Here is a 24,909-nt window from a genome sequence, read left to right as displayed (position 1 = left end):
GACCCGGCGTCTCTTCTTCTTCTTCTTCTTCTTCTCCTGCAGCTCTAAACTATGAGAACGTGGTGGAGACGGGCTCCGAGACAGAAGAGGAGGACAAGCTGCCCGTGTCGGAGGACGACCCGCTGATGAACGGCGGCGGCAGCAGTCCGGCCAGCCTCACCAACCCCGAGGCCTCGCCGCGGGCCGAGAGCCACGGCTTGCTCTCCAAGGACGAGGAGGACGACGAGATGCGCGACAGCGGCGTCGAGCACATCTGGCCCGACAACGACATGCTGAGCGCCTCAGTGGATGGTACGGGTGAGTGTCTGGACCTAATGAGTCGCTGAATGAGTCCTGAATGGACCCCGAATGAGTCCTTGATTAGTATTGAATTAATCCGGAACGAGTCCCCGAACTAGTCCCAAAAAGAAATTCCTGAATGAGTACCCGAACAAATCTCCGAATCAGTCCTGGACGAGTCGCGAACAAGTCCTGTACAATTCCTCAACGACTGTTGAACAAGTGAATTAGGCCCAAAATAATTCCCAAGCAAGTACCGAACAAATCTCTAAATCTCTAAATCCCGAATGAGTCCTATACAAATCCCAAATGATTCCCTAACCAGTGCCGAACAGGTCCCAAACTAGTCCTAAAAAAGTTCCCTAAATGAGCACCGAACGACTAACCGAACAAATCTCTGAATGAGTCTCCAAAGGTGTCCTGAATGGGTCCTGAATGAATCCCGAATGAATCCGGAGCGAGTCCAGAGCAAGTCCTCGAACTAGGCCCAAAATGAACCCTGATCGAATACCCGGACAAATCTCGTAATGAGTCCCCTGAACGAGTCCCGAGCGAGTCCCTGAAAACAAGTCCTGGCTCATTCCAACAGTTGTGTTGTCTTGTCCGGTTCCTTTATCAAGGCAGACAGTTTGGTTTCCAGGCGAGCCGTCAATCAAAAAAAACCTCAAAGTTAAAAGAAACATAAGGGGGCGGGGCCAGCGGGGATCCCACTGTGTGCACATCCTGCCACTCGTGGCGTCCCATCTGGCGGCGCCGAGCGGCTGGCAAACAGAGCTCGAGCCGGGTCTGACGGGTGGATCAAAAAAAGAAGAAATGAAAAAAACACACTTCCTCCTCCTCCACCTCCTCTTACTCCTCTTCCTCCGCAGCAGCGGCAGCAGCAGACGGACGGCATAAACTGTTTCTTTTTCGAGCATTTGGCGGCAAAGTCTCGCTCGGGTGTCGAATGTTTGCAGCGATGTATTAAAATGAATAAAATAGGAAAGAAATTTTGAAAAAGTGCATCAGCGAGAATGGAGATCGACTCAGCGGTGAGGTTTTACGCAGCTTCCTGTTCACATTCCGAACCCACCTGAACCGGTCCAATCTGGCCAGGTGATGCTCCCAATCCACAGTTTGTTTATTTATTTATTTATTTATTTATTTATTCTTATTTTATCATCATTAATGATTATATTTTTTCGCTCCATCCCTCCCTCCACGTGAGCCGCCCGGTCACGGATGCTTGAAAGATAAATACTTTTAATTAGGGGGCAGACTCGTGATCATTAAAGGAAGCCGGCGGAGGACAAGAAGGAGGAGGAGGAGGAGGAGGAGGAGGAGCAGCAGGAGGAGAAGAAGTCATTAACAATCTTAAATGAAATTTTTATTTTTATGATAGCCATTTACATGTATAATAAGAGTCAATGATTCCGGGGAGCGTGTGACGGGAACAGAGTGTGGCGAGAAGTCATGTAAGACAGCCAATTTAAATGAGCCGCGAGTCCGCCATTCATTTCTGCTAATGAACTGGCTGAGGGGAGGGGGGTGGGTGTGGGAGCGTTGGAAGGGGGTGAAATTTTTAATATGGTAAAGAGGGCGGGGCTGAGAAGGAGGGAGGGGGGAGTTAAAAATTGCACATTTATTAGGGGTGAAAGAAAGAGCAGGATGAGAAGTTGTTTTATTTATTTATTTTAAAAAATAAATAATAAAAATAAACAACATGCTCAGTTTGCGTTGTGAAGCGAGGAGAGCAGCAGCAGCAGTTGCAGCAGCAGTAACAGCAGCAGCAGCAGTAGCAATAGTAGTAACAGCAGCAGCAACAGCAGCAGCAGCAGCAGCAGCAGTAACAGCAGCAGCAGCAGCAATAGCAGTAACAGCAGCAGCAACAGCAGTAACAGCAGCAGCAACAGCAGTAACAGCAGCAGCAGCAGCAGTAACAACAGCAGCAGTAGCAGCAGTAACAACAGCAGCAATAGCAATAGCAGTAACAGCAGCAGTAACAGCAGCAGTAACAGCAGTAAAAGCAGCAGTAACAGCAACAACAGCAGCAGTAACAGCAGTAACAGCAACAGCAGCAGCAGCAGCAGCAGTAACAGCAGTAAAAGCAGCAGTAACAGCAACAACAGCAGCAGCAGCAGCAGCAGTGACAACAGCAGCAACAGCAGCAGCAGTAACAGCAGCAGCAGCAGAGGTGGAGTAAATAAATCAAGATAAGGGATAAACAGCCGTCGTCGTGGTTGGTAATTGTTTATTTGATAAAGACCTGCGGAGCCGTGATGTCTGTAATTCAGCCGTGGTGAAATCATCATGCCGCCGCCGTGATGGAGCGCTTCACATATTCTACCCAGCACCTCCACTTCATTACAAGCAGGAGTTCCTTCCCCACGTTCCCACACTCACTTTCCCCTTGTTTTTTCTCTTTTCCTGCTTTTCCTACATTTCAATCTTGCTCCTCCTCCCTCATCATCACCATGTACTCCTCCTCCTTCCTTCCTTCCTCCTCATTTACTCCTCCTGATTTGCTTCTCCTCCCTTCCTTCTTTCCTTCCGTCCTTCCTCTCTTCCCTTATTGCTCCTCTTTCCTCCTCCCTGCTCTTCTCCTCATCCTTGTGCACCTCCTCTTGCTGCTCCTCTTTCATTCCTTCCTTTCCTTCCTTCCTTCCCTCTAATTCCTCCTAATCCCTTCTCCTCCTCCTTCCTTCCATCCTTCCTCGTCCTCTGCCTCCTCCCCCACCTCTTATTCCTCCTAAACCCTCCGCCTCCTTCCCCTCTTCTTCCTCCTCCTTTCCTTCCTTCCCTCCTCCTCTTCCTCCGGTGCCTCGGTGTCTGCAGTGATACCTCAGCACATAACTGAGGCCTGAGATAAGTTCTCACCCCTCCTCCTCATCCCTTCCTCACCGCTCCTCCTCCTCCTCATCCTTTCCTCACTCCTCCTCCTCCTCCTCCTCCTCCTCCCCCTCCTCCTGCCACTTGGAACTCCGCTGCGTTCTTGTGCAACCTAACGGTTGTGTGGAAAGGTTCCGCAGACAGAACTTTATTTTTATCGGTGTTCTACTGCCGTCCTTGACATTCCGAACACGCCATGACATCATCATCTTCATCATCATCTTCACGGGTGAAACCGGCCTCGAGGACGACAGACGTTTTTTTTTAAATTAATCACCTGGCCCCGCCTCCCTTCGCCCTTCTTCCCGTCGCTATCTCTCCCCTTCTTCTCCCTTTCGATCGCCCCGCTTACACACACACACACACACACACACACACACACACACACACACACACACACACACACACACATGTCTCACATGTCTATCCGTCCAGGAGTTTTCCCATGTTTCCCTTTTTCCGCACTGCCAAAAATAGGATTCAGAGGGAAAGAAACACACACACACACACACACACACACACACGCACGCGCGCGCGCGCGCACGCACACACACACACACACACACACACACACACACACACACACACACACACTGTATTGCTTGGCTCCGTTTTGAAACTCAGGAACACGGAGAAGAAAAAACAAAAAAACAAAAGAAAACCTGCAATCACCAATTTGCATCCAGGAATATCATAGGATGGCATCTGCTTCAATGGAATCTCCTGAGTGGGAACCAGACGGGATAAACCAGGAGAAACTCACAAAGGAGGGACTTTAAAGTGGCGGCGGCGGCAGCGGTGACGGCGATGGCGGCGGCGGCCGGGCGTAAAAAGTCGGAATGTTTTGAAAATAAACACGTCGGGAGCTGCTATGAAAATAGGAGACGGGGTGGGGGAGGACAAGGGGGAGTAGGAGGAGGGATGGAAGGAAGGAAGGAAAGAAGGAAGGAGGTGGAGGAGGAGCAGAGGAGAAGGAGAGAGAGGAGAAGGAGAAGGAAGCACGGGGAGGGCGGGGCCGAGATATCCCGACTCCCCCTGAGTTGAGAAACCTCAAAGGCCCTAGAGGAGGCGTGCGTGTGTGTGTGTGTGTGTGTGTGTGTGTGTGTGTGTGTGTGTAGCTGGCTGGCCACTGCAGGTCAGCGGCGGTGAGTCACAAAACGCCGTTTAGCCAGGCAGCAACACAGAGAAGAGACGGAAGGGGGAAAGAAAAAAAAAGAAAAAAACCTCTCGGACCGCCGCTCGCTCACTCGCTCGCTCGCTGCATATTTGTGGCGTCAGGGAAGAAAGATGGAATCAGCTGACTGGTTGTTGTTTTTTTGTTTGTTTTTTTCCCGTTTTTTTTCTTCCTCAATAAAGTGGGTCGGCGAGGTGTCGCTGCTATCAGCCGTCCCAGGGAAACACTGCCAACGGAGGGGGGGGGGGGGGTAAATCCCCCCATGGTCACCCCCCCACCTACCACCACGGTCACCCAACCTACCCCCCTCCGCCCCGCCACCCCACCCCTCCCTTTGCGTCAGACCTAAAGGTATGCAGCCAAATTTGATTAGCCAAAGCAAACAAGGTGGCGAGGGAGGAGGAGGAGGAGGGAGGAGGGGCCGACAAGCGACGCTGGCGGCTGTATTTTAATCTTTTGTTTTGTCGGAGCCTAATTTACGTCCCTCAAGGCGCTTTTTTTTCCCTTTTTTTTTTTCTTTTTTCATTCCGCCGCTGCTGCGGTCGCTCTCTCGCTCTCTTGCTCGGTCGCGATGGGGCTGCGGTGGCTGGAAGAAGAAGAAGAAGAAGAAGAAGAAGAAGAAGAAGAAGAAGAAGAAGAAGAGGAGGAGGAGTGACGGAGGCGGTGGCGGGCAGTTAAACTGGGAGCCTGTCATTAGCTTCATCCCGCCGCCGCCGACATTCTGGATTTCAAGGAAAAAGTGGGAATGCGTCCAGCGGCGTCCTTGCAGCGGCGCCGCCGGAGCCAAAACACACGTGTTTGTTTTATGTTCTTTCCTGACACGTTTTCCCGCAACGAAGCACCTTGATTTAAGGTGCCGGGCTGCAGGGGGTGGGGCTGAGGAAGGGGGCGGGGCTTCCGTCCTTCTGAAGGTTGATGATGAGCCAGCCTCACCTGGGACACGCCCACATTCCTGCCGTGGAACAAAATCCTTCCGTTGTTGATTAAAAAGATGAGGAAGAGGTGGAGGAAGAAGAGAAGTGGGCGGAGCCTGGAAATAAATAACCGCCATTCACACCAGTGTGTCGCTCACTCCAAGCCATCCAAACTCGTGGGGGCTTTTTAGTCCCCGCCCACCTGAGGTCTGGCCTCGGCCAATCGGGGGGGTTATTTCTGCCTGGCTGCGGCGCCCTCCGGAGAAATGTTTGTGCAAGTCAAACCATTAATTTGTGGCCGAGGGTTTTTGTGCACTTTGTAGTCGTAGCTGGCGAGAGGGAGGTGAGGGGGAGGGGCGGGGGAGTGAAGTGAGAAAAAAATAAAAGGGGAAAAAAAGGATGTAGAGTGACAGAAGATTTAAAAAAAAAAGGAATGTGACAGAAGGAAGGGAGGGAGGGAGGAAGCAGCGTGATCCTCCTGCCTGCAGGGGGCGACAGTGGTGTCACAGCTGGGGAGCATTAAGCTCTGTCTGATTGCCCAGGTGGGGGTGCTCTGAATGGTCAGGTGGGGGCGCTGGGCCCACCTCGTATTTAAGCCGCTGTCTGGCCTCACACGATAGCATTCATCCGCAACACCTGCGGTGGCCTGCAGTCAGGGGGCGCCACAGCTAGAAAACAGGACTCCTGTCTCCTACAAATCATCCTGACTGACGCCCTCTCTTTCCTTTTCTTCTTCTTCTTCTTCTTCTTCTTCTTCTTCTTCTTCTTCTTCTCCTTCTGTCTGTTTCTGCTGTGCAGACGAGATGAAGGACGACTTTGACACGCTGGGGCCCGACGCCGCCGCCCTGCAGGCCGTCGGAAACGGTACAGGTGAGTCCAATTGTTTTTTTTTAATCCTCTGCAGGTGTAACTCCCACTCAAACCCCACCCACCAAAATGGTTTGGCAGGGGGTAGGGCTTAGTCTTTAAATGCCGACGTAAAAAAAATATATATATATATTTGTTTAACATGAACCCTGACTCCCATGATGCACCTGGCCGCCGCCGCCACCGCTGGATTCCGCTTCTCTTCTTTTCTTTCTACACCAGCAGAGAGGTTTTTTTTTAGCCGAGTTGAGTAATCTCCAGGCGCTCCAAGAGTCAGGAACATCTATCCAATCAGTGGCTGGAACACCACCCGTTGTATGTCGTGTGTTAGCATGTTTTCTTACCAGTTAGCGGTGATAGAAAACACGCCTCTGCTGATTGGTTCTCCACTATCGTGTGTTATTATTGGTCTTTTGCACCTCCCTTCCCCCAGCCACCCGCAAAGCCTCGCCTGTCATTCTTCATTCTTCATGGAGCCAGCCAACCAGCCAGCCAGAGCCAATGACACTAGCCCCACCCCCTCCATGACATCATCCTCATCTTCTTGTCTTTTCTTCTTGTCCGCCGCAAAGAAAGAAAAATTGAAAAGAAGAAGAGGAAAAAAAAAATTTAGTCCAGCAACTGTTTTCCATTTCAAGGAGTTTTGGAAAACAATACCGTGAACCCCCCCGACCCCCTCCCATCCCTCCGCCACTGCCCGCCGCCACCAGATCACATGTGATTCTGTTTAGAGACGTGAGCAGTTTGATCATGTCCTGGTGCCAGAGCTCACTTTGATCCAGGTGATTTCCTCCTACTCCTCCTCCTCCTCCTCCTCCTCCTCCTCCTCCACCCCTTCCTCCCCCACCACCTAACCCCTTCTCCTTCCCTCCTTCTATCGTCCTCCCCCTCCTCTTCCTCCTCCTCCTCCGCCTCCTCCTCTTCCCATACCTCCCACACCATCTAACCCCTTCTCCTCCTCCTCCTCCTCCTCTTCCTTCTCCTCCACCTCCTCCTCCCGCACCACCTAACCCCTTCTCCTCCTCTCCCTTCTCCTCTTTCTCTTCCCTCCTCCCCTTCCTCAGCCAAGGAACATTCCAGTGAGCGGTCCGGAGCGCTAAGAGTGTTCCCTGTGTTAGCCGCACCCCTCTCAGCTGTCCGTCCGTCAAAAAAATAAAATAATAACAACAACACCCTCCCATCCCCCTCCAAAAAAATGGTGTGAAAACCACAATTAGCAGAACGGCCAGTCTCGCCGCAATTAGCTTAGCCGCCGTCAGCGCAGCGCCTCATTAGCTCCTCCGCATTATGCTATCAGGCTTATCAAAAGTGATCCATTGGCACCGGTGACATTTGGGGTGCTGCCCTTTTTTTCTTCTTCTTCTACTTCTTCTGTCTCTCTCTTTTTGACAACCAAATCTGCTACCTTGACCTTTGGGCAAATTGGACAGCAGAGTCATCACGGCAGAACAAATGGCTCTTTAAGCTCCTCACCTTGGCTAGCCGGGCTGGCTAGCTAGCTAGCAGGGCTAAAAAAAAAAAAAAAGGAGGCCCCAATTAACAGCAAGTCTGACAAGACGTCACCACTGGGTGCCCCTTGCTGCAGGTTGTAAACACGGCTCTGCACGTACACCCTGAGTGTGTGCGTGTGTGTGCGTAGAGTAGCATGGCGTCAACTCCTCCTTGACTAATGAAGGCTGCCGACGGACGTCTACTCCTCCTTCCTCAACCTCTTCTTCGCTCTTCGCCGTTTTGTTTTTTTTGTTTTGTGTGTTTTCTCTGCGGCGGCGGCGGCTATCTCGCTGCTGCAGCCCAAGACTTTTCCCTGGAAGGGGGGAAGAGAAGTGGGAAATAATTTGAGAGCGAGAAACACACACATTGTGTGGCCTCAGCACTTTGGCTGGCTTAAGATACCTCCCTCCCTTCTCCTCCTCCTCCTCCTCCCCCTGCTGCTCTGTCTCTTTCTCCCTGCTCCTGCTCCTCCTCCTCCTCCTCCTCCTCCTCTTCGGTGCCGGTTTGCGGTTTGGCCCCGGTAATCTGTTCAACACAGAGTCAACAAAAGCCGCAGCCTCTTGATTGACCTTATATGTGAAAGTCAATACAAAGAAACGTGGCTCTGGTGCTGATTAAGCTCGGCTTTTGTGCGGCGTCCCCCCTTCTTCTTTTTTTTCCCAACCTAAACTCGGAATCTGATTTGGTGTCAGTTGGGTGGGTGGGTGGGTGGGTGGGGGTGGAGGGGTGGTGGTGGGGGAGAGGAGTTCCTCCCGACACGTTGTTCCTCAGCAGCTCTTTCTCTCTTTTCTCCTGGTAGCCTGTTTATCTCCTCACTTCTTCTTCTTTTTCTTTTTTTTCTTTTCTTTTCTTTTCTTTTTTTTGTGTTCTCGTGTGTTGGCCGGATTAGGTTACAATTCTTATTTTAGCCGGCGTGGCGTGACAAGCAAAGCCATAATTTAGATGTATTCTCCCCAAAGCGCGGCTGTAATGTTTTAGGGGTGGCTGTCCTCATTGCATCTCCGCCACCATGTTCCCAATATCCTGCTGTAAGACATTTCTCAAGGGGGAGGAGGGGAGGGGGTGAATCCAATTTACCCCCTCCACCCCCACCCCCTCATCCACACACCCCCAACACCAGCCACCCTCCCTCCGTCTGTGTGCGAGTGTATTTTTTTCTTCTTTCTCTTCCTTCCCCTCCTTCAATGACACTCTTCTTCTCTCCCCCCCCCCCCCCCCCCTCACCTCCCTCCTCCAGTCAAGAGCATGGATTGCACTTCAGAGTTTGAGGACTTCTTCGTCAAGCGGAAGCTGGACGTCGGCGACAGCCACGTAGTGAGCATCGCCGAGTACCTGCAGCGTGCCGACACCGCCATCATCTACCCAGAAGCCCCAGAGGAGCTGTCCCGTCTGGGCACGCCGGAGGCCACCGGGCCGGAGGAGAACGGTAAGACGGGGTTGGGGGGATAGCAACGTTGGCATATGTGGCGTTTGGGGCCGATAAAATAACTTTTATTCCAACAAAGCGTTTCCGTCTTTTTGGGTCTTATCTGGACCGCTCTGTCCTGTGGCGGGCGGGCTGAGGGAGGCCCTTGAAAGCGGGGGGGGGGGGGGGCAGAGAAAGACAGGAGAAAGCAGTGTGAGTGTGAGTGTTAGCGCTGACACGAGCGGGCAGCTGTTGGTCCCACAGATTCACCGGATGCCTCAGTGTTTACCTACGGTCTCAAGCAACAGCTGGGCCAGGGGAGGGGTCTGGTCGGCAGGGGTGGGAGGGTGAAATCAGATAGCGCACCTCTCCAGACACCCCCCTCGACTGGACTCCCCCCCTCCCCTCTGTCTCCCAGGAAGAGAGAGAGAGAGAGAGAGAGAAAAGCAAGGGCAGGTGGGGGTTGAGCTCCTGATATCCTGCTGCTGGCGCACAAGAGAAGAAGAAGAAGAAGAAGAAGAAGAAGAAGAAGTGTGCGTGCCCCCCCATTGTGTGCATGTGTGTGTGCGTGGGTGAGTGGGTGGATGAGGGCGGGGGAGGGGCGGATGATGCCAGGCTGACACTCATGTGCGGCAGATTGCACAGATAACTGCCATACCAGTGCCGGGCAGCCGGCCCCCGTTTGGCTGCCATTGATTCGCTGACCTTTTGGCCCGCTTTCCCCTTCCCTCCCTCCCTCCATCTCCCTTTCTGACCCTCCCCCACCCACCCCCACCCACCGCTCCAGACCTGCCACCTGGAACGCCAGATGCCTTCGCCCAACTGTTGACCTGCCCCTACTGCGACCGGGGCTACAAGCGGCTGACGTCGCTCAAGGAGCACATCAAGTACCGCCATGAGAAGAATGAGGAGAACTTCGCCTGCCCGCTCTGCAACTACACCTTCGCCTACCGCACCCAGCTGGAGCGCCACATGGCCACGCACAAGCCCGCCAGGGATCAGGTTAGCTCCGCCCCACCACCCCCTCCCTGCCTCCCTCCTCCTCTCTTTCTATCAGTCTGTCTGTCCTCTGTCTCCTCCCTAATGTGCCGCCGCGGATCATTTTTTCTCCTGATTGGCAATCATTATTAATTTTTCATGGCGTTTTGAAGATGCAGATCCTTTAATGGTAATAACTTTAATTGAGGCGCCCCTAAATGGTTTTTTGATGGCCCTCCCTGATATGATTTTCCAGCCCTCGCCGTTCACGATCCGATGATTGTGTGAATTTCCAATTTGATTTTTTTTTTTTTGACGCCAGCTCCTTAACTAACTCAACTTGGTTCCTGCTCATCGTCTTCGTCTTCTTCTTCCTCGTCTTCTTCTTCTTCTTAATGTCTCCTCGGGTGCAGCCGCCAGTCGCAGCACTCCATCAACCACCACCACATCCCCTCCTCCTTCTCCAGCCCCCCCCCCCACCCTTAATTTAATTCGCTGCATAAACATCTGCTGCTGCTGCTGCTCCGGGACGTCGACTTACACGCCATAAGTCTGAAATATAACGTGGCGCCGGCGGCGTGAATCACCTTAAAAGTTGTTGCTGGAAGGTGCGAGAAGAAGCACCAGCAGTCAGTCAGTCGGCAGTCACGGCCGTTTAACTGGCCGCAGATAAATTGTGGCCAAGAAGACGAAGAAGAAGAAGAAGGAGCAGATGAAGAAGAAGAGAGAGTTCTCACACATCAGAGGATAATTATAACTTCTGGGCAAAGCAAATTTGGAGCAGTTAATTTAGAAGTTTGGAAGTGGAAGGAAGGTTTTGGGGTCTTCCTCTAATCCCCACCATGAGAAGTTAGCGGCCAGCGAAGGGAAAAAAAAGGAAACACCGCCTTCCATCTCTTTTTTTGTGTTGTTTTACGAGGAGGAGAGCCGCAGCGCTCGGCCAATGACAGACGGGCGACGGCGCTGCCAGGTTGGGTGGGGGGGCTGGGGCGAGGGTGGGGGTGGGGGGTGTTGTTGTGCCGAGGCCGAGGTTGTACAGCTCATCTGATCGGATGTCAGCAGCCGGCACTTTCACCTGATCCACCAGCTGGGCGTAAAACGTGAGCAGATGGGGGGCGGTCCCAGACCTCACATTACAACGCCGCCGTCTCCGCCCGCCGTCTCCGCCCGCCATCCACAACCTCACGTTGTTCTCGCCCGCCATCGTCTTGATTTGTAAAAGAGCCGCTGATCCTGGAGGTGGGATCCAGGTGCCTGTTTGAAATCAATGGCCCTGCTTGCCTTCGCCCCCCACACCCACCCCCCAACCACCAACCACCACCCACCACTCCCAGCCGGAGCGAGGCAACCAGCCCCGCCCCATCCCCTCCCCTCCTGAGGAGCCAATCAGATTAACATAAAGGGGGAGTAAAAAGGTCCCGATAGGTAAACAGGCGCTCGCTCGCTCGCTCGCTCGCTCCGCCGTGTTTACAAGTCTTAACACTCCTCCTCCTCTTAAGCAATTAGCCCAAATATGACTAATTAGAGCTTATACATATGCAAACATGCAGCCGGGTCCCCGCCCACCACCACCACCAGGGCAGCAGCGGATGGGTGAAGCAGAGTGAAGCAGCGATGCTGCTCACAATGAGTGGCTGCCGAGCCATTTCACCCTATTAGCAGTGGAGGCGCTGGGACTAAACTTGAGCGGGCAGGGGTCCTGGGGCGCAGAGGGGTAGGTAAGGGGGGCTGGGGGAGAGGCGGGGGGGAAGTTAACTGTAATTTGGCTTTGCTTAATTTTCTTAACCATCCTGTTATCCTAATTCAAGTTTTGTTGGTAGTTTCTGTTGATGATCATTTGTACCCTAAAGTAGCAAACTGCTGTTCCTGAAAGTTATGTAAGTAACATTTACATATTAAGTGGAACTTTGTTTTTAAACAGCTCAATATTATTCCCTTTTTCCAATTTTTTTTTATCCTCTATCTGTCTCCCCAGGAATGTGGCTAGAGTCGCCCACCCCCACCCCAACCCCACCCCCCCGGCATTTGTCGGAGCCCATCCGGGAGTGTGTGTGTGAGAGAGAGAGAGAGAGAGGGCTGGTGGAGAAAATGCCTTTTTTTGTGTGTGTGTTTTTGTTTTAATCCACTCACCGTTTTTTTACCTCCGTCCAAAAAGAAAAAAAACCTTGCAGAGAATTAATTGTGCGTCACCCCGTCGCTCTATTTTTTTTTTCCGTCCTCTTCTTCTTCTTCCTCCCCCTTTTTTTTGTCTTCCAGCCCTCGTTTGAATTGCAAATGTGATGGATTTTAGTTGCAACTGATGTCTACCTTTGAACAGCCAATCAAGGCCCCCGGCTCCATCCGCTCTGTTCCCGATCCCAAGATTATTAAAGTTTTTTTTTTGTTTGTTTGTTTTCTTCCTTCCTTGTCAGTGGGGGATGAGAGGGGGAAGGGGGTTTGTGAAGGGGGGGCGTATACAGTTTTGTTTTTTGTCGTGGTCGTTTAAAGGACTTAATTGTTGATCAGACGATCAGACGGCGGCGGCGGCGGCTGCGGTGGCCATGGCAGGTAGTGCCAAGGCTGCAGGTACGCCCCCTCACCCCCCCTCGCCCCCACCCCCTCACCACCGCCACCGCCGACTGATTGGCCCCCAAACGAGTGAAGGGTAGATGAGAGCGGCAGCCGCCACCGCTAATGAAGGGGGGAAAAAAGGAAAAGAGAGAATCTTTTCATTGATTCCATTTTGGTGGTGGCCGCCAGGAAATTAAAAGGTATGTGATTCTCTGTGTTATCGCCGGGCGGAGGTGGAGGGGTGGTGGTTGTCGGGGGGCGGGGGGGTGCGGGATCTTGGCTCCGCCGAGTTGTTGGCTCGTCACTCGTTGTCACGCCGACCAATTGTGATTATTTAGTGAACTCTGCTCCCCCCCCCCCCCCAACCTAAGCCACCCCCACCCCCTCCTGCCGTGTTTGTCCAATGGATTCTCTCTCTTTTTTTTTTTTTGGTTATGTGTGTTTTTTTCTCACTCTCTCTCTTCTTCTTCCTTGTCTGTCTGGCAGCACCAACTGCTCAACCAAGCGGCCGGCAACCGCAAGTTCAAATGCACCGAGTGTGGCAAGGCCTTCAAATACAAGCACCATCTGAAGGAGCACCTCCGGATCCACAGTGGTGAGCAACACGCACGCACACACACACACACACACACACACACACACACACACACACACACACACACACACACACACACACACACTCATCTGAACATTCATCAAGCAGTCACATGTGCAGGCAGGGAGGTGGGGGAAATGAGTCGTTTTTTTTCCCCCTTTTCTTATTGTTTGTTTTGGACCCTCCTCCTCCTCTTCCTCCCTCCCCTCCCTTTTTTTTCTTTTTGCTGTTGCTGGACACTGAACTCTAAACTCGTGTTTTAAGGCCCCTCCCGACGTGGCCAAATGCAATATTTGCACAGAAAGGCGTCCGCGTGTGAAGCAAATTTACGGTCTGATTCATGGCTTTTGTTTTTATTAGGAAGTGAATGTCCAGTCATTTGCAAAAAAGAAAGAAAAGAAATTTGGCAGGGAGGCCAAAGAAATAAAGACTGCTAGTATAATAATAATAATAATAATATAATAATATGACAGAACCTGGATGCATTTTTCTTCAGTTTAACCTGGAAATAACCCACTGGAAATTGTCATTGTGAGATAAATAGATCTACATTCTGTGTGTGTGTGTGTGTGTGTGTGTGCGCAGGCGAGAAGCCCTACGAGTGCCCCAACTGCAAGAAGCGCTTCTCCCACTCGGGCTCCTACAGCTCACACATCAGCAGCAAGAAGTGCATCGGCCTGATCGCCGTCAACGGTCGCATGCGCGGCAGTGTCAAGGCGGGCTCCTCGCCCACCTCGGCCTCGTCCTCGCCCACCGGCGCCGGCGCCAACGCCAGTGCCATCACACAGCTGCGGCAGAAGCTAGAGAACGGCAAGCCGGCGGGCCTGGCTGAGCACGGCGGACACCTCAGCATCAAGACGGAGCCGCTGGACTTCAACGACTACAAGCTGATGATGGCGTCACACGGGTTTGCCGCGGCCGCCGCAGCCGCAGCCGCCGCTAACGCCGGGCCCTTCGCTAACGGCGGAGGAGGCGGCAACAGCAGCCCGCTGGGCGTGCACCACAGCTCTGCGGCAGCCAGCCCACTGCAGCACCTGGGCATGGCGGGCCTGGAGTCGCAGTTGCTCTGCTACCCGGGGCCCATGAGCAACAACCTGAGCGAGGTGCACAAGGTGAGTCAAAGGTTCAAAGATTCTTTTTATTTGTCACTGTCCACTACACAGAGTGTAAAAAGAATTTAAAAAGTGGCAATTTAAATATAAGTTTACAAAGTTAAAGAAAGATTTAAAAGTGGCAAGTACTGTGTTTGAAGTGTTATGCAATGCAAAATAGCAAGATATAATATAATGTAATGAGTTGCAAACAATGGAATGCAAAATATGAAAGTATACCATTATTATATGTAGTAATAATAATAACCACAGTAATAGTAACAATAATAACATCAATAAAATAATAATAATAATAATAATAGTAGCTGTGATAATAGATGGATCGTTTACATTATCTGCATAATGCGGACATGCAATAATTGTAATAGTAATAGTGCAATAGTGCAGTATGATATAATGTAAGTAGACGCATAGAAAACAATATATTATAATTAGTGACATGATTGATGCTCCAGGTGCTGCAGATCGTGGACAACACGGTGTGCCGGCAGAAGATGGACTGCAAGCCTGAGGAGATCTCCAAGCTCAAGGCCTACATGAAGGAGCTGGGCAACCAAGTGGAGGAGCAGAAGCAGGCGCTGGCGCTGGCGGCGGGCTGCGGCGGCCAGGGCCAGATGGGCCTGCCACTGGTCAACCACAACGGCGCCACCAAGAGCATCATCGACTACACGCTGGAGAAGGTGAACGAAGCCAAAGCCTGCCTGCAAAGCCTGAGCGCCGACCCCAAGAGGCCGACGGTGGGCGGGATCAAGCGAGAGAAGGCGGTGAGCCACCTGCTGGAGGTCGGCGGTGGTGAGGCGGACAAGTCCGGCGGCGGCGACGGCGTCAACATGTTCACGCACTACGCCTGTCAGTACTGCAAGGAGACCTTCCCGGGGCCCATCCCGCTGCACCAGCACGAGCGTTACCTGTGCAAGATGAACGAGGAGATCAAGGCGGTGCTGCAGCCCAGCGAGAACCTGCTGGCCACCAAGTCTAGCGGCATCATCAGTGGCGGCGGCATTGGTGGCGGCCATCACCTGTCGGAGAAGAGCCTGGGCGGCGCCGCCCTCAACCCCTACCGGGACCACATGTCGGTGCTGAAGGCCTACTTTGCCATGAACATGGAGCCCAATGCCGAGGAGCTGCTGAAGATCTCCATCGCCGTGGGGCTGCCGCAGGAGTTCGTCAAGGAGTGGTTCGACCAGCGCAAGATGTATCAGTACGCCGCCAGCGGCGGTACCACCCGGAGCCCGCCGCTGGAGCTCCGCGGCAGCGCCGACCTGGTGCTGGGACCCAACAACAACCACCACCACCACCACCTCCACCGCCACCTCAGCACGCCACCAAAGGACGCCATGGCAGCTCGCTCGCCATCGTCGGCGCTGCTAAAGGCGGCCGAGCGCATCACCTCGCCGTCCATGGGCGAGCTGCACGACGCTGGCGGAAGGCTCCTGAAGAACCACCCGTTTGTAGGAGGAGGCGGAGTCAACAACAGCAAGGCCGAGCAGCAGCACCAGCAGCACCTCTCGCGCAGCAACACGCCGTCACCGCTCAACCTGTCGTCCACCTCGTCCAAGCACTCGCACAGCAGCTCATACACGCCCAACAGCCTGGCGTCGGACCTGGAGCTGCAGGCGGAGCCGCTGGACCTGTCACTGCCGCGCCTGCCCACTGAGCCGCGCCACGCGCTGACGGCGCGCAGCGGCAGGCCAAAGGTCAACGCTCAAGTCACACTGGAGCAGGCAGCCGCCGCCGCTGGCGTGCCCTCGCCACGCGAACACTTTGAGGAGCCGCTCAACCTGGCCTACCTCAAGAAGGAGTTCCCTGGCGCAGTCAACGCGGCGGCAGCTGCCGCCAACGCCGCGGCAGCCGCCGTGAACAACAACGGCAACCTGGAGAAGAGCACCAGCCCCATCTTCGGCATCAACCCCTTCGCCGCCAAACAGCTGTACACCTCGCTGCCGCCGCAGAGCGCCTTCCCGCCCGCCACCTTTATGCCACCCATGCAGGCCAGCATACCGGGGCTCCGCCCCTACCCGGGCATGGACCAGATGGGCTTCCTGCCGCACATGGCCTACACGTACGCGGCGGGCGCCGCCACCTTTGCCGAGATGCAGCAGAGGAGGAAATACCAGCGCAAGCCGGGTTTCCAGGTAAATGCGCCTGTGGGCGGGGCGTCTTCTGAAGTAGTTTTTTTGAAGTAGGATGGATGGAAGGAAGGAAGGCCTCTCCCTCCTCCCCCCTCCACTCTTCTCCTCTCCCTGGCAGCGCTCTGGGAATCCCTAAAATGATCTGAACTCATTTCTGTACTAATTAAAAACAGCACCGTGAGAGGCAGCAGGGAGGAGAGGCTCACCTGAGGAGGACGAAGAGGAAGGAGGAGGAGAAGGCCGTGACCTCTGTCGGAAAAAAAGAAAAAAAAAAACAGAAATATAGACATATATTTATACAACTTTTACTCACTTTCTGTTGCATTAAGTTAGATTTTGGCACGGAAAAAGCGCCTTCACTTTGCAACCTTCCGCTATAAAATGGATTAATATGAATAAAAACGTACATACATATCTCTCAGGGTTAACAGTCATTAGCTGCCTCCTCCCCCAAACTCGCCCTCCTTTTCCCCTTTTTTTCTGTTTTTTTTTTTCCTTCCACGGGACGCGAACCCCACCGGGGCCGCAGCTCCAGCTGTAGATCTTTATAATTGAGCAATAATGGTTTTAGAAACTGCTTTCAGGGTCTTCCAGCAGCAGCAGCAGCAGCAGCTTTAACCACCAATATCTGCTGCGCTTTAATTCCGACCCTACAATTTCCGCATTAAGGAAGAAAAAAAAGGAGGTGGGGGGAGTGGGTAAAGAAGAAGAAGGAGAAGAAAAAAAGAAACATCAAACAGCATCAGGTTCAAATAAATAACAGGAACGATATTGGCCCCTAAAATCTCATCTCAATAAAGCGGTAATTGTTACCACTCCCCACTGTAAATTTTATTCTGCTGTGGATGGAATACATTAGCAACTTAGCCTCCACTCTTCCAGCGCCAACGTGCACTCAGACTTTTTTTTTCTTCTTCTTCTTCTTCTTCTCTATCTTGGTCTTTTTTACCCGGTGCTGTTAAATGCGCTGGCTCTGAGAGGACTTTGTAAAAATGACAAAGGTGAGCCCCGCAGCGGTGTGTGTGCGTGTGTGAAATCCTCCCCACCGCCACTACTTCTACCGCCGCCACCGCCTTTTAAAGGCACCCCGCCTCCTCCCCCCGAAAAGAGGAGCTCCTGCACGCCGATTAATAATGCACGCTCGCTCGCTCGCTCGCTCCGTGTTCATTAAGCAGCGAATGCTGAGGGCTGTTTAACATGGAGGGAAGCATTTTTTGATGAGGGAGAGAGAAAGGAAGAAAGAAAGAGAAGAAGAGAAAAAAGAGAAAGTATTAATAATGTTTCCTATTCTAAGTTATTAAATTAGGTTTTAAAGAAATACAGCTACAGGGCGTTTAGTTGAAATTGATTGCTGGGTGATAGGCCGGCCGGTCGGACGGACATTATCGCGCCACATATTCATTAAAAGGAAAGCTTTGGTGGCTCAATATTGGCCATTAAGGTGCACCTCCTGATTTCAATCATTATGAGTTTGCAGTTTGGCCGCCGTCGCCGCCTCTTCATGTTGTAACATTGTCCTCCCATCAATTCACACTCGCTTCATCATAAAAGGCCGTTTTTTTCGCCCTCCTCCTTTTCTTTTCTTTTTTCTCTTTTTTAAAAGGAAATATGCGGTATGAAAGCTACAAAATTATCCCCAGCCAACTGAATACACCATTACGGCTGCTGAGTTTCATAATGTGCTGCATGGCAGTTATAGATGGGCGATATTACCCGGCTGAAAATTTTATAAGAAAATCAACGCAGTGTGCTTTAAAAAATGCATGAGGACGTGCAGGGGCGCGCCGTGATTGTTTGCTGTTTTTTCCCTGTAATAGCGAAAAAAAATGCTTGTTTTAATATTAAGTTGCCCCAATTTGAATACAATTACATTTGTATATCTTGCGCATCACGTAATTGCAGAAGTATGACCTTTTATTTTGTTTGTTTTTATCTTGGAATGCAATACTCTGTTGAACTTTTTAAGGGGCTTCCAGCCAATATTTTGTATTATGATTAAACTGAAACATGTAAACAGAGTCATCCACAAACATCCACACACAAGTTGTGTTTAAAAATCATAGTGAGGATATTTTTTTAATGAGTAAAATATTGAAATGTTTATGAGCTTGCGGCCTTTAGCTAGCGTACGCTGCTTAGTTGGAATAGTATTGTATTAATTGTATACACTCAACTTTATCTCTTGATTAGAAAAAATATTCCACAGTTTAGCCGCAGCCGCTAATTTCATACGCAAAAACAAATAACCGAGCCGCTGACCCTTGATTCACTGTGTCTTTTCCCTCTCTTTTTTCTCCCCCACCCCCCACCCCACCCTGTTTTCCTTTTTTTCTTTTGCGCTGCTTTGTTTTTGTGTTGTGAAGGGGGACCTGCTCGACGGTACACCAGATTACATGTCAGGGCTGGACGACATGACAGACCCCGACTCCTGTCTGTCGCGGAAGAAGATTAAGAAGACTGAAAGTGGTATGTACGCGTGTGACTTGTGCGACAAAACATTCCAGAAGAGCAGTTCCCTTCTAAGACACAAATATGAACACACAGGTATATACTGTTCTAGACCCTTATTTTCAAACCCCATGCTTTTTTATGTTTCAAATGTTTATTGCTTTACTTTCCTTCCAAACCAGTATGAATATATATTTATATTTTTTTGTATCCCCGACCCCTGACCCCACTCCTACTCTCCCTCCCTCCTCCCCCTCCCCCTCCCCGTCCTCTCCCTCCCTCTGTTTAACCCCTTAAGTTGAAAAATGTAAAACAACACCTAACCTGCTTCTTTTATCGACAGGATACCAGCTAGTTGTTGTTTGTCCTCTGTTTGAAATGCGCAGAGAAATGTCGATTTATTTATTTATTGAAGCGTGGGGAGGGAGGAAAGGGAGGGTAATTAATGCAGGTGGCGGAGGGGAGGAGGGCGGGGCTTTAAGCTCTGTTTTCAAGTGATTGTGCTCTTTATTTCCCGTGCGCCCGTCTCCCGCCATAATAGCCGTTTTGCTATCTCAAAAAAGGCCCACATCAATTCACCTTGATATAAAGAGCCGGCTAACGCCTCTTTTATCAGCCCCATTATTGGCGATGGCGAGATGGCATCAGCCGAGTAGCGCTCAGAAGCTTCACAGCGCCCGATAACAAGTCTTTCATTATAGTTATTATACGGAGATTCCCTTTCACCGGGTTGCATCATTTATTATTTTTTTTTATCCCCCGCTATCAGCGGCCCCGGCGCCTCGCTGCCGCCGCCGCTGCCGCGTCTTCTTCTTCTTCTCCTTGGTCTTCCTTTCGCGCAGCCTTCATGTTATCTGGTCGGACATGAAAGGAGCGTCAGAGCAGCGCGTCCAAGTCTTTAACTAAATAAAAAGAAGGGGGAGGAAGAAAGAGAGGTGGGGGAACTGAAGGAGGTGGCATTGTGTTATCTCCACGGTGCCCCTAGTGCCCAGGATGCGGTACTTTTCACGTCGCCTGTTGTATTTTTACGACACTAAAAAAGTGTCCAGATGTTGCGTTGCGATGTCGCCCGGTGACTCACGCACACGTGCAGCAGCCGGGCAACTCGAACGGGAACGTGCTGGTGGTGGCGGCGGCGGTGGGAGCTGTTAGTGGCAGGCAGGCAGTAGTAGTAGAAGAAGAAGAAGAAGAAGAAGGAGTGTGAGGGAGCAGCAGCAGCAGCTCCAAGGGCCAGACGGCTCATAAAAGCAGCTTGGCTCCGCCCCCTCCCGGCCTCTTGCCCAACTGGGGTTTCTTCTTTCTGCCTTGGCATCCCAAACACAGGAGACACCCCCCCCCCCTCCCCCCGACCAGGTCCTAATATAGAGGCTAGCGTCACTACCAGCCTGAGATAAAGCCAACTCACCCCCCCCCCCCCTTCCAGCCCCCGTGACCCACCTTGGGGTTTTGTTGGCTCCTCCCCCTCCTCCTCCGCAGCAGCACTTTTCCTCCTGTCGCCTTGACGAGCGACCCCAAAAATAAGTCGCTGCGGTGGAGTTTCTCCATGTCTCGCAAACCGCAGGAAGGGTGGGGGGGCGCGATTTTTTTTGTTTCCATGATGTCGGCCCATAAATGCGAGGAGCTGCACTTTTCCTGGTGGCGCCCGCAATTTGACTATACAAATAGTCCCAGGGTTGGAGCTGGCTTGGGTTGGGGTGGGGGGGGTGTTAGTGGATAGGGGGTTAGGTGGGGGGGTTCTGGGGGTGACGTCATCCTCTCTTCTCCACCACTCCGTCCCGCCCGCCTGCCCGTCCGCCAGCTCCTCAGAGTGTTTTTTTCCCTCCGTGTGATTCTTGTGCTGTGATTTTGTGTATTTCTCTTGATTATTTTCTTGCTGCTTCTGCTGTTGTTGCTGCTGTTGTGCTAGTTGTGGAGGACAAGTCACTCACCAGCCCGTCTCCTCTCGTTCGCCCCTCCCCCCACCGCCCCCTCCCATACTTGCAGGCAAGCGGCCGCACCAGTGCCAGATCTGCAAGAAGGCCTTCAAGCACAAGCACCACCTGATCGAGCACTCGCGGCTGCACTCGGGCGAGAAGCCCTACCAGTGCGACAAGTGCGGCAAGCGCTTCTCGCACTCGGGCTCGTACTCGCAGCACATGAACCACCGCTACTCGTACTGCAAGCGCGAGGCGGAGGAGCGCGAGGCGGCCGAGCGCGAGGCGGCGCAGCGCGACAAGGCGGCCCACCTGGAGCCCACCGAGCTGCTGATGAGCCGCGCCGCCTACCTGCAGGGCATGACGCCGCAGGGCTACCCGGAGCTGGGCGAGCGCGAGGGCGCCATCCTCAGGCACGAGGCCGTCGTCAACGGCGTGGGCCACGGCATTGGCGTGGCAGGGTTGATGAGGGAGGGACGCAAGGTGGAGGTGGACGGAACGTATGCAAAGATGGGCGGACGGCGGGAGGACGAGTTTGAGGAGGAGGAGGAGGAGAGCAAGAGCATGGACACGGACCCGGACACGTTGAGGGACGAGGAGGAGAACGGGGAGCACTCGATGGACGACAGCTCGCTGGACGGCAAGACGGAAACCAAATCGGATCACGAGGACGGGATGATGGAGGACGGCATGTAAATGGGGATTCTGAAGGAGAAGATGAGCGGGAAGTGGGAGAGAGGAGAGGTGCAAGAAGATGAAGAAGAAGGGCAAGTGGGGGGGTGGGAGAAATTGGAAAAGGGTCTTTTTTTATTTTCATTTTTTGGAATTTTTCAAAAGCTTCCCATCTTAAAAGAGATTTTTTTGAGTTTCTCTGGTTTGGGTTCTGTATTCTTCTTACCTGCTCGGCTTTGAAAACCAACGCCGTGTTTTAAGCTGTACGACGACGACGACGACGACGTGCACGTGCCTGAAGCTTCCGGGAAGCTTTTTCTTTTGAACAAGGACAAATGAAAAAAAAAAAAAAAAAACTGAACGAAAACACGACACACACACACTTAATGAAATGAAAAAACAAACAAACCACGGACTCCTCCTCTGGATGATGAAGAAGGACGGGGGTCGGGGGTTTGGCGGGGTGGGGAGGGGGGTGTTTACGGTGTCCGACCAAACGAGACACACCCACGGACTGAACGGGCGAATCGCCTCAGCAGGAGGCTCAGAGGGGTGGGAGAAAAAAAAACAAAAAAAACGGAGGAATGGGTTTTTTGTGAAATAAGCTGCATTATGCAAACAGAACAATGAATAAAAATGAACACATTTCAGAAAAAAAATGTACAGTACTAAGGCCTAAAAATATGTGTGGTGCTAACCTCCTGGAATACCCCCCCCCTCCCAACCCCCCATTCAACCCAACCCCCCCGACCGGCCCTCCTACCCTCCCCCCCCCCCAGTGTTCCATAGTATTTATAGCACAACTAGTGACTTGTACAAATTGCACTCCGCTTCTATAATCACGAACAAAAATAATAAAAAAGTATTGCCTATGTATATATTTATACAGTGTTGGAAAAAGAGCAGTAGTGTCTGCACTACAGTCCTTCAGTATTTGTTCTCACCTGCCTACCTAACGGTGTTGTCTTTTAGTTTTTGCCAAGCGTCTCCCGCCACACTATTTTAGGCCTCTTGAATCACATGAAGGAATTAAGAAGCAGAAGAAGAAGAAGAAGAAAAATAATACAACTGTATGAAGGAGAAATGTTCTTTTTAGAGGATGAAGTTTTCAAGAAAACCTTCATTTTAAGGGAAAATGACATTTATGGTCTGAAGGTAATGGGGGGAGGCAGGTAAAAAAAAATGAAGGATGAAGCCTTTGTAAGGTGTTTTTGATAAGAAAAAAAGAAGCCTTATATGCAAACCTTTTAACCTGTGTGTTTTCTGCAAGTGCCACCCTCGTATTGTGTAAAAGGAAGGTTCATTTTTTTTGTTCTCTGTTTTTTTTGTTCTTGTTTCTCACCAGCTTCAGTATTATAAAATGGTTCACCGTTGTTCTTTGAAGCATCCGTGTCAGTATTAAGACTTAGAGGCAACAGTTCCTTAGTTTACATTATGTTGTGCAATGTTTTCTCAGTTTCTTTTTGTCAGTATTACACCAAACCATTTTTTAAAAAGAAAAAAAAAAACAACAAATTGCATTTTCATTTTATTTGTAGGTTGGAGAAAAACATTATTTATGTGGCCCATTTTATATTTCCTAATTTTATTTATTTCATACTGTTGTGTACAGTACTATAGTTCTTCAATATATAGATATATTTTAGTAAAAAGGAACATGGTGTCGATCATAGGGGCAAATTTTACGTAAAGAGAGCATTTATTGTGTTTTGAAACATTGTGAAATGCGAAGTTTAATCTTATTTTATTTTATTTCCTTTTATTTTCCAGTTACTGGAAAATTCCAAATTTGGGAACTTTTATACAATTGTGAAAACACTGTATTTTCGACTGAAAAAAAATTCCACTTTCTTCATCTTTGTTTCTTTTTTTAAGCTAAAAAAATGAAGAGGGACTGTTAAATACTATGTATGATATCATGACTGAAGAAGAATCTTTCCTGAAATGTCTTTGTAAAAGTATTATTGAGTTCTTAATTTGTAATTTCTCTTGAAAATGACCCTGCTCGAATAAAAGTAGCCAAATTACAGAGTACCAAACCCATGGTGCTTCATGTTTATTTTTAATTATCCTAAAAATAAATATATCAAAAGAAATGAAAGTTTGTTTCTAATATCACAAGTTCACACAGGATTTTTTTTCTTTCTTTTTTTTGACGTGGATCAAAGATAATCCACGTGGAAAATAAATCTCAGGGTTGAAATTAAAATTGATGGCCTGGATAACGGTATGAAAATATACAGTGTTTATATGGGACAACTACTGAAATGTTATTTCATCATTTAGGTCCTATTAAAACAGTAAGAGAAACATAATTTGGCATTTTCGACCTACTAATGTTCCAGTATATTATTATTATTATTATTATTATTATTATTATTATTATTATTATTATTGTTATTATTATTATCATCATTATTATACATTTTAGTTAATAGTAATAGCATTTAACCTCTGGCAAATTATAGACTGTAAATGGATCGATTTGGCGCCAGGCCCCGCCTCCGAATTTGAATATTGATTGTTTGACGCGGCGCTGCAGGTGAGGCTGATTGGCACTAAGTGAGCTCACGTGGGCAAAGCCCTCATAACACGCAGAAAATTGGTGCTTAGCTATGGAATCACAGGAGGGGCAAATTTAAAAGTAAATAAATAAATGTAGAAATAGAAGTACAAGGGTTTATTTTGTCATGACTTTTTCCCTTTTGGCATTGTAAAACACAAATGGAAAAAACAATGACAACATTTTTTGCCTTTGCCTTTTCTTATGGCCTTTTCTTTGGCCTTTGCCTTTTCCTTTTGCAAACGGAAAAGGCAAAGGCAAAAGCAAAGTCCTTTTCCTCTTGCCTTTGCCTTTACCGAATGGACTGGGTTGTCAATCAAATGCCACTGGGCGGGGTTTTCAGACCAGGATTAGTAGTCAATGCCTGATCGTTCCGAGCTTGGCTGAAGGAAAGTGACTTAGCGACAAAAGGAAGTACACACTACATGCGTTTTTGACCATTCGAGCTATTGTTAAAAGTTGTTGCTGAACACCTCCCCTCAATTCCTCCACGTAGTCCATTTTTATTTTTCCGCCTTTGGCCAGTCAAAATACATGTAGTGTACTTCCTTCTGTCGCTTATATTAACATGTATATATATATATATATAATTACTTTACGTCACTTTCCTTCAGCCAAGCTCGGAACGATCAGGTATTGACTACTAATCCTGGTCTGAAAACCCCGTCCAACGGCATTTGATTGACAACCCGCTCCATTGCAAAAGGAAAAGGACTTTGCTTTTGCCTTTGCTTTTTCCGTTTGCAAAAGGCAAAGCAAAAGGCAAAGGAAAAGACAAAAGAAAAGGCAAAGGCAAAACATTTTGACATTGTTTTTTTCCATTTGTGTTTTACAATTGTCAAAAGGGAAAAAGCAATGACAAAATAAACCCTTGTACTTCTATTTCTACATTTATTTATTTACTTTTAATTTTGCCACTCCTGTGATTCCATACGTAGCTGCCTGTAT

The 24,909-nt window shown here is 50.2% G+C and overlaps 1 protein-coding gene across 2 annotated transcripts; it reads left to right on the top strand.

The window, feature by feature from the left end:
- Positions 1 to 23,437, top strand: zeb2b (zinc finger E-box binding homeobox 2b). Of its 2 annotated transcripts, none has more exons than XM_076017158.1 (9): positions 1 to 297; positions 6,034 to 6,105; positions 8,831 to 9,019; positions 9,786 to 10,000; positions 13,013 to 13,121; positions 13,707 to 14,233; positions 14,689 to 16,368; positions 18,729 to 18,831; positions 20,797 to 23,437. In XM_076017158.1, the coding sequence occupies exons 1-9, from the start codon at positions 126 to 128 to the stop codon at positions 21,420 to 21,422; spliced, it is 3,693 nt and encodes a 1,230-aa protein (XP_075873273.1). In that variant the 5' UTR covers positions 1 to 125; the 3' UTR covers positions 21,423 to 23,437. The 2 variants fall into 2 exon arrangements, with proteins under 2 accessions (XP_075873273.1, XP_075873272.1); XM_076017157.1 differs by having other exon boundaries at positions 18,729 to 18,909.
- The last annotated feature ends 1,472 nt before the right edge of the window (positions 23,438 to 24,909 follow it).

This window comes from Nelusetta ayraudi, unplaced genomic scaffold (genome assembly GCF_046127955.1).
Source record: "Nelusetta ayraudi isolate G7.1 ecotype Tasmania unplaced genomic scaffold, CSIRO-AGI_Nayr_v1 ptg000266l, whole genome shotgun sequence".
NCBI classification, from domain to species: domain Eukaryota; kingdom Metazoa; phylum Chordata; class Actinopteri; order Tetraodontiformes; family Monacanthidae; genus Nelusetta; species Nelusetta ayraudi.
Note: the sequence above shows the minus strand (reverse complement) of the source record. Positions and strands in the feature narration are given on the sequence as shown.